The 7,264-nt window shown below is 36.6% G+C and overlaps 2 protein-coding genes across 2 annotated transcripts; both read left to right on the top strand.

Moving 5' to 3' along the window:
- Positions 1-693: 693 nt before the first annotated feature.
- Positions 694-3,882, top strand: LOC112722362 (U-box domain-containing protein 19). Its single transcript, XM_025773359.3, has one exon. The coding sequence runs from the start codon at positions 1,455-1,457 to the stop codon at positions 3,537-3,539; it is 2,085 nt and encodes a 694-aa protein (XP_025629144.1). The 5' UTR covers positions 694-1,454; the 3' UTR covers positions 3,540-3,882.
- On the top strand, positions 3,103-6,602 carry LOC112722363 (bidirectional sugar transporter SWEET5-like). Its single transcript, XM_025773360.3, has 6 exons — positions 3,103-4,233; positions 4,559-4,595; positions 4,694-4,910; positions 5,079-5,240; positions 5,490-5,606; positions 6,103-6,602. Exons 1-6 carry the CDS (start codon positions 4,191-4,193, stop codon positions 6,205-6,207), a joined length of 681 nt encoding a protein of 226 aa, XP_025629145.1. The 5' UTR covers positions 3,103-4,190; the 3' UTR covers positions 6,208-6,602.
- The last annotated feature ends 662 nt before the right edge of the window (positions 6,603-7,264 follow it).

Below are 7,264 nucleotides of genomic sequence, written 5' to 3'. Positions count from 1 at the left end.
AGAGCTTTGGTAAAAGATGAAAATGAAATATTTTGGTAAAAGATGGAAATAAAAGGTAAAGAAAAAAAAAAGGCTATTTAATTTCAAACTAAAGTTGCATTTATTGCAGAGAGAGAGAGAGTAGAATTAACAGTTCGTAAAACGAGAAAATTATAACCGTTTTTGAAATTAAAGAAACTGTTCCGTTCCTTCAATGAACACCACGAAATTCCTATCTAAAATAGACATATGACTTCATAAACTCAAATACCCGCGACCCAAAGACTCGGTTCTAGGAATCTAAGTTGGGAGCACTGTTCTAGACAAAAGAGAATATAATCGACAAAGTAATCAAGGCTGTAAACCAAATTCATGGGATAAAGTTAAATACCACAATAACTACGTCACCAAATTCTATAACCGTCGAATTTCGGTAATAATATGCTACAATAAACACTAAATGACAGAAAAACGATAACTCTAAATAACAAAGACTAAAAAAAAACAACCAACAAATAACCATACAAAAAATTCATTTGATTACCTAACATATTACTGACTTTAACATTAGAATATCTTATAAATTACTTAGTTGACTTGATTATGCACTTAACGAAATTAGAATTTTTTGTCTCAATCTCTTCTGATCGTGATCTTACTCCGAACACAAACAAATTAATTAACAAAAATTACCTGAAACCATTAATTAAACTCCTTGTCTCCTTAATTATTACCTTGTACTGCGGCCGTGCAATCTGTTCATGCATTGCATGCACATCTGACCGTAAACCATAAGAATTAATAATCAATATTGATTTGCAAGCGTACAATTTTGAAAAAACAGACATAAACGTGGCAGTATTTAACTAAGCATGGTTGTTGTTATTCGTAAACCATGATTGAACCTCAATTGGACGTAACTAACATTTAGTTAATGAATCAAGGCCAGCAAGTTAACAGCAGAGTGAGAGAAAGTGAAACTGCGAAAGTAACGTTCAAGACCTTCCCTGCAGCACACGTCGGCAGTCGATTACTCCACCTGTCAGGTCGGTTCATGGGTCCCACAAGCCATCACTTCTGAGTTCTTCTCCCCTCCCAAACCTAAATCCCAATCCACTTACCCATTTGTTGCTATCTTTACTTCCCCACCTTCTAAGCAACCATTAACCAAACATTCACAACAAAAAAATAATAAAAAAAAATAAAACTCACCTATCCACGTGTCCCTTTTCCTCCAAAAATCAGACGAATCTCTTTCTGCCTTCCCTACTCTTCATCCTAGTCAACTCACATCAGATCCCCTTCACAGATACACGCCACGTGTCCACAAGATAATCCAGTCAGCACTCAGCACAAAATGCGTCTATATCCCTTCCTATAATAATTCGGGTTGGAACTTGAATCCAACTCCCAAAACACTGAGAGAGTAATAAACACTAGAAAATTGGTTATTATTCCATTTACTACTTAGATAAATGAATCATAACAATAATAATAATCTCAGTCATCAAAGGGACCGCCGTGTGCTATCACTACCGGCGGTGCACCCTTGCGAAGGGATATCTCCGGCCACCCTCATTTCCTCCCTTGTTACCCTCTCCCAGAACATATGCAACTACCAACACAGCTTCTTCGCAACACAGAGACGAAACGCAAGAGAAGCAATCCGCCAAGTCAGCATCATCCTCTTCTTCCTTCTCGAAATTCAAGAACGAAGCTTACCAATCCCTCAATCCACCGTCCTCAGCCTCTCGGAACTTCACTTCACGTTTCAGAAGATCCACTTCTTGCTGCAAGATTGCGTACTTGAAGGCGCGCGTCTCTTGCTTCTCGCCAAGTCCAACCACGTGGCCTCCCTGTTTCGATCCCTAGTTTGCGCCGTGGCGACTTCCCTCGACGTTCTTCCGCTCCACGAAATCGAGGTATCCGGCGAGGTGAGGGAGCTGGTGGAGCTGCTGGCGAAGCAAGCGAGGAAAGCAAAGATGGAGCACGAACCTAAAGACGAGCACATGAGCAAGAGTGTTCATTCAATTCTAAAACAGTTGGAAAAAGGAATCGAAGTGGATAAGAATGCATTCAAAGAGATCATCGAGTACCTAGAAATCAAGACGTGGAACGAGTCTAACAGAGAGATAAATCTTTTAGAAGAAGAAATCGCTTTAGAATGCAGTAACTGCAACGAGCGAGAGCATGAGCGAGACGCTCCTCTATTGAGTAGTTTGTTAGGGTTGATGAGCTACTGCAGGGTAGTGATCTTTGAAACACTAGAAATTAGCAATAACAGAGAGAAATCAGAAACGAGAATGAGCACGGAAATGATAACGTCCGTCAATCCAGAGGACTTTCGCTGCCCAATATCTCTGGAGATGATGACGGATCCCGTGACGGTTTCAACTGGACAAACGTACGACAGAGCTTCCATCAAGAAATGGCTGAAAGCAGGGAACACCATATGCCCTAAAACAGGGGAGAATCTCTCAAACACGGAACTCGTCCCAAACACAACCCTCAAGAGACTCATCCAACAGTTCTGCAATGATAACGGCATTTCCCTCTCAAAATCAACCAACCGTAACCGCGACTTAGCCAATACAATATTACCAGGCAGTGCGGCCAACGCTCACGCCATGCAGTTCGTCTCATGGTTCCTCACACGGATGCTCGCCTTCGGTACGGACAAACAGAAATCCAAATCCGCTTACGAGATTCGGTTACTTGCTAGGTCCAATCTGTTCAACAGAGCGTGCTTGATCCAAGTTGGAACAATTCCGCCTCTGCTTGATCTTCTGCTCTGTACGGACGAGAAATCCACACAGGAAAACGCAATTTCCGCGTTGATGAAGCTTTCTAAGCATGCCACTGGGCCCCAGCACATCATGGATTCTAACGGTCTGAAACCGATTCTAACGGTTTTAAAGAAAGGGCTCAGCCTCGAAGCGCGGCAAGTTGCGGCGGCTACTGTTTTCTACCTTTCATCAGTGAGAGAGTATAGAAAGGTGGTAGGGGAAAACCCTGAGGTGGTTCCTTCTCTGGTGGAGTTGGTGAATGAAGGAACCACGTGCGGGAAGAGGAATGCAGTGGTTGCGATTTATGGTTTGGTTCTTGTTCCAAGGAACCAGAAACGAGCAATCGAAGCGGGTGTCGTTCACGCGCTCGTTGGCGTGTTGGGATCGTCCGAGAAGGACGAGCTTGTAGCTGAATGTTTGGCGGTTTTGGCCGTTTTAGCTGAGAATGTGGAAGGAGCGAACGCGATTTTGCGCGCTTCGGCTCTGTCGTTAATTACTGGGATGCTCCAAACGGCGTCGTTGCGCTTGGGGAAAGAGCACTGTGCTTCAATTTTGCTTTCGCTTTGTGTTAACATTGGTGCTGAGGTTGTGGCGGTTTTGGCCAAGGACCCTTCGGTGATGCCTCTGCTTTACTCGCTTCTCACGGAAGGTACTTCCCACGCGGCGAAGAAAGCAAGGTTCCTCATCAAAGTTCTGCAGGATTTCAGTGAAACCAGAGCTTCGGGTTTCAAGGGTTCCTCTGTTCCGCAGGAACCATCGCTTCCTGTTTGGTGAATCAAGTGTGCTATTAGAATTTAGAAAACACATTATTTTTAAATTTTTTAAGGGGAAAAAAGATCAAGTCCCTGCACTTTTGTTGTGTAAATATTGCAACATTGGTTGCTGATGTCATATTTTTAGATTTGTGAAATTAGCTCCTTGTACTTTTTTACTCCAGGAGCTAAATTTCAATAAGTAAGCCTCTCTAGTTTACGTTACAAGTTTTGTATATATCAATTTGAGGTGGTGTGAAATTAGTTATTGAAGAAATCATATCCTCATGTTTGATATAATGTTACAACCGGGTCAAAATCATTTCAAAGCAAAGTCTATAAATAATCAATACGTCTGAGGATTTTATGTCTGTTGTTATTTTTAGACTGTTATTCCGAAGAAAGAGAGGCTACTTGTGGCTAGGACTGATGAGAGTTCAGAGGTCAACTCTTCAATCTGTTTATATGTTGCGGTTAAGATTTAGAACACTTTTTTATCCCAAATTAGTTGTGTTATATATGATTACCTATTTATCGCATATCATGAATTATTATTACAAATAATTAAAGTTTACTTAGTGGTCACATATTTGCTTTCTTCCTAGTGTTTTCACCCTTTCACCCTTCACCCTTCACCCTTCTTCCGTCAGTTTGTTCTTTCGATACTTCAGATATGGCTGACCTTAATCTAGCAAGACTAATTATCGGAATAATTGGTTAGTACAAGAAATCCTCCACGTTTTTCCTTTTTCTTCCACTTTTCATTTCCCAATTCCATCTTAATTTGATTGATTATATTCTTTGTTTTTTTCACTGCAAAGAAAACAAATATGTGAATGTATAAGCAAGACTTGTTTAATTTTCAGAAAATGTTAAGTCAGTAATAATGAAATGTATGCAATTTAATAACGAAAATGAGAATAAAATGGAATGAATTTCATTAATAAAAACTCAAAAGAAGCCATGCATTTTATATAGCCATTTATGTTTGATCATGGAAAGTTTCTAATAATATGTGCTTGATTGATATTAAATTTGCAGGAAATGTCATCTCTTTTTGTTTATTCATGTCACCAATGTAAATCTCTTATCTCTATATAATATATATCTCATTCTTTTTTAATAATAATGTATACTAAATATGATAATGAAATCAAATATATTTATAAATTGCAGGCCTACATTTGTGCAAATATGCAAAGCAAAATCAGTGCAAGATTTCAAGCCAGATCCTTATGTAGTGACAGTACTGAATTGTGCAATGTGGTCATTCTATGGAATGCCATTCGTGACCAAAAATAACGTTCTTGTTCTCACAATCAATGGCTTTGGCTTCTTCCTTGAGCTCTTCTACACTGGCATCTTCCTTGCATTCTCACCTTGGGGTAAAAGGGTCAGAAACAAACTAAAATTAAACAAGAGCATCCTTAATTCTCAATTATTTGGACTTAATTTGTATTCAACTTTTTTTAATTCTTACAATGCATAAATTAATTAAACTCTATATTTACTTGCTTGGTCCATGTTGGTGATGATCATTATTAAATTTAACAAATTTCAGAGGAAGATTCTGCTAGCCCTTTTAGCCGAGGCCATCTTCGTTGCTTTGGTGGTATTTTTTGTGTTGTATTTCGTTGAATCCTTGAAGGAAAGAGCCTTAATTGTTGGACTCATATGCATTTTCTTCAACATCCTTATGTACTTTTCACCCTTGACCGTCATAGTACGTGTGATATCTATTTCATTTTTTTTTAAAAAGAGAAGAAAACATTGTTTTTTTATTTTAAGAAAACTATAATTTGACTACATTGCTAGTATGAAAATTTGGTTACTATCAATGTATTTTTGTAATTGAATATTATAGTGTTTCTCAAAATAAAGAGTAGCAGTAAAATAACACCCATTACTATTACTATTTTCCCTATTTGTTATTTATTTATTTATGAAGTAATTCCTTAAAAAAATTGAACAGCGTCAAGTAATCAAAGACAAAAGTGTGAAGTACATGCCTTTCTGCCTTTCCCTTGCTAACTTCTGCAACGTCGTCTGGACGGTATATGCATGTCTTAAATGGGATCTTTTCATTCTGGTAAATATCTAATATTAATAGTATTAATTTTATTTTCTTAAACTTTTTAGCTATATATTGTTTGTTATACTATATGCTTCTCTTGCTTGAATTACTTCACTACTAGAGCTATTGAACTTCTATTTTGCTACAAGGCAATTCAGTTATTACCAAAAACCTGCTTCCTAGTTCCTAGCTGTAACACATTCATAAAAAAAATGTATATACTTTTCATTGGGTACATTAAAGAAGATATATACTGAAGCTAATTAATATAGATACTCCGAGATACATATATTTATTCAACAAATTAGATAATTTGTTAAACTTGCATTGTATTTGAGATTGTATATTAGCTTTTGTTATTGTGTTACATTTTCTCTTGAAACCGTCCAAATATGTTAAGGGATCATACAATGAACAAATGTGTTGGAACTTGGAAGCTTTTTTACATGGCTTTGATTGCTATAGGTTATTATGAATTATGAGTGCTCTGATTAAAATGTCTGAATGGTAGATTCCAAATGCCTTAGGAGCACTTTCAGGATTGGTGCAACTTATTCTCTATGCTGTTTTCTACCGATCAACCAACTGGGACCAAGAAAGCGCAATCGAAGTATAGTTTCTGCATGCTTTTAATTTAAGGCAAATAGACACACACAGATAAAAGAAAAAGAAATACACACACAGATAATTGAAGGGAAAAAGAAGCTCATACATTGACAGAATTCTAGCTTAAGGTTTTTTTTTATTAAATGTAATTCTGTGTAAATGTTGTGTTGTGATGTATATTCTGTGTAATTTTATTGTTTATTTAGGTCGTTCAGCTTAAGCTAATATATTCTACATTTTTTCTCCTTTTTTAACAAGTTCTTGGGTGTCTTTCATCCAATCAGTTGCTAGTACATATGTAGTGAATAGTGATAGCATACTCTAGTTTAGTGTTATCTGCTTCTTTGCCGCAATTTTGTTTAGTATTCTAATTTTATTCGTTAATTAATTTTCTACCACAATAAATTTATTTGTTTTCTCTTTATTCCTTTTATCTGATTGTTGTAACAGCAGCATTTGTTCTCTTGTAGCATAATAGCAGTATTGAAGAAAATATAGTGCCACGCAAACTACTTATCTATAGTTTGAAGGGGCGAAAATATAATTCTTTATAAGAATCAGTTTAGGCGTTTAAGTATTTTCTAAACCAAGTTTTTAATCAAGTCATGGTGTACTTTCTTTTTCTTTGTACGTACTCAGATGCTATTGTTGTTACTTCTTTTTTTTGCTGTTGCTACTGCTTCTTTTTCATCCTCCTTTTTTTCCTCTTTTTTTTATTATCATCATTGTTGTCGTCATCTTTTTCTTTTATTGTGCGCTTTTTTCTTCAACGTTGTTGCTGTTATTACTTATTGTTGTTATTGTTTAATTTTTTCTCCTTTTTCTTTTTCTTCCTCATCCTCTTTTATTGTCCTCGTAATCTTTCTCACGTCTTCATCTTCTTCTATATATGTTCAGAAAATTAGAACACATAAATTTTGATGTGTAATACATAAATTTTGGTGCACACCACATAAATTTTAATATACAACACAAAAGTTTCTGAAGAACCACATTTTCAGAATATTGACATCTAACCAACAAAATATGTAGTATAGAAATTTGGTACACAATACATAAATTTAGGT

Source organism: Arachis hypogaea, chromosome 11 (genome assembly GCF_003086295.3).
Source record: "Arachis hypogaea cultivar Tifrunner chromosome 11, arahy.Tifrunner.gnm2.J5K5, whole genome shotgun sequence".
In the NCBI taxonomy this organism is placed as follows: Eukaryota; Viridiplantae; Streptophyta; class Magnoliopsida; order Fabales; family Fabaceae; genus Arachis; species Arachis hypogaea.
The sequence above is the reverse complement of the archived record's forward strand: the minus strand, read 5'-3'. Positions and strand labels throughout refer to the sequence as shown.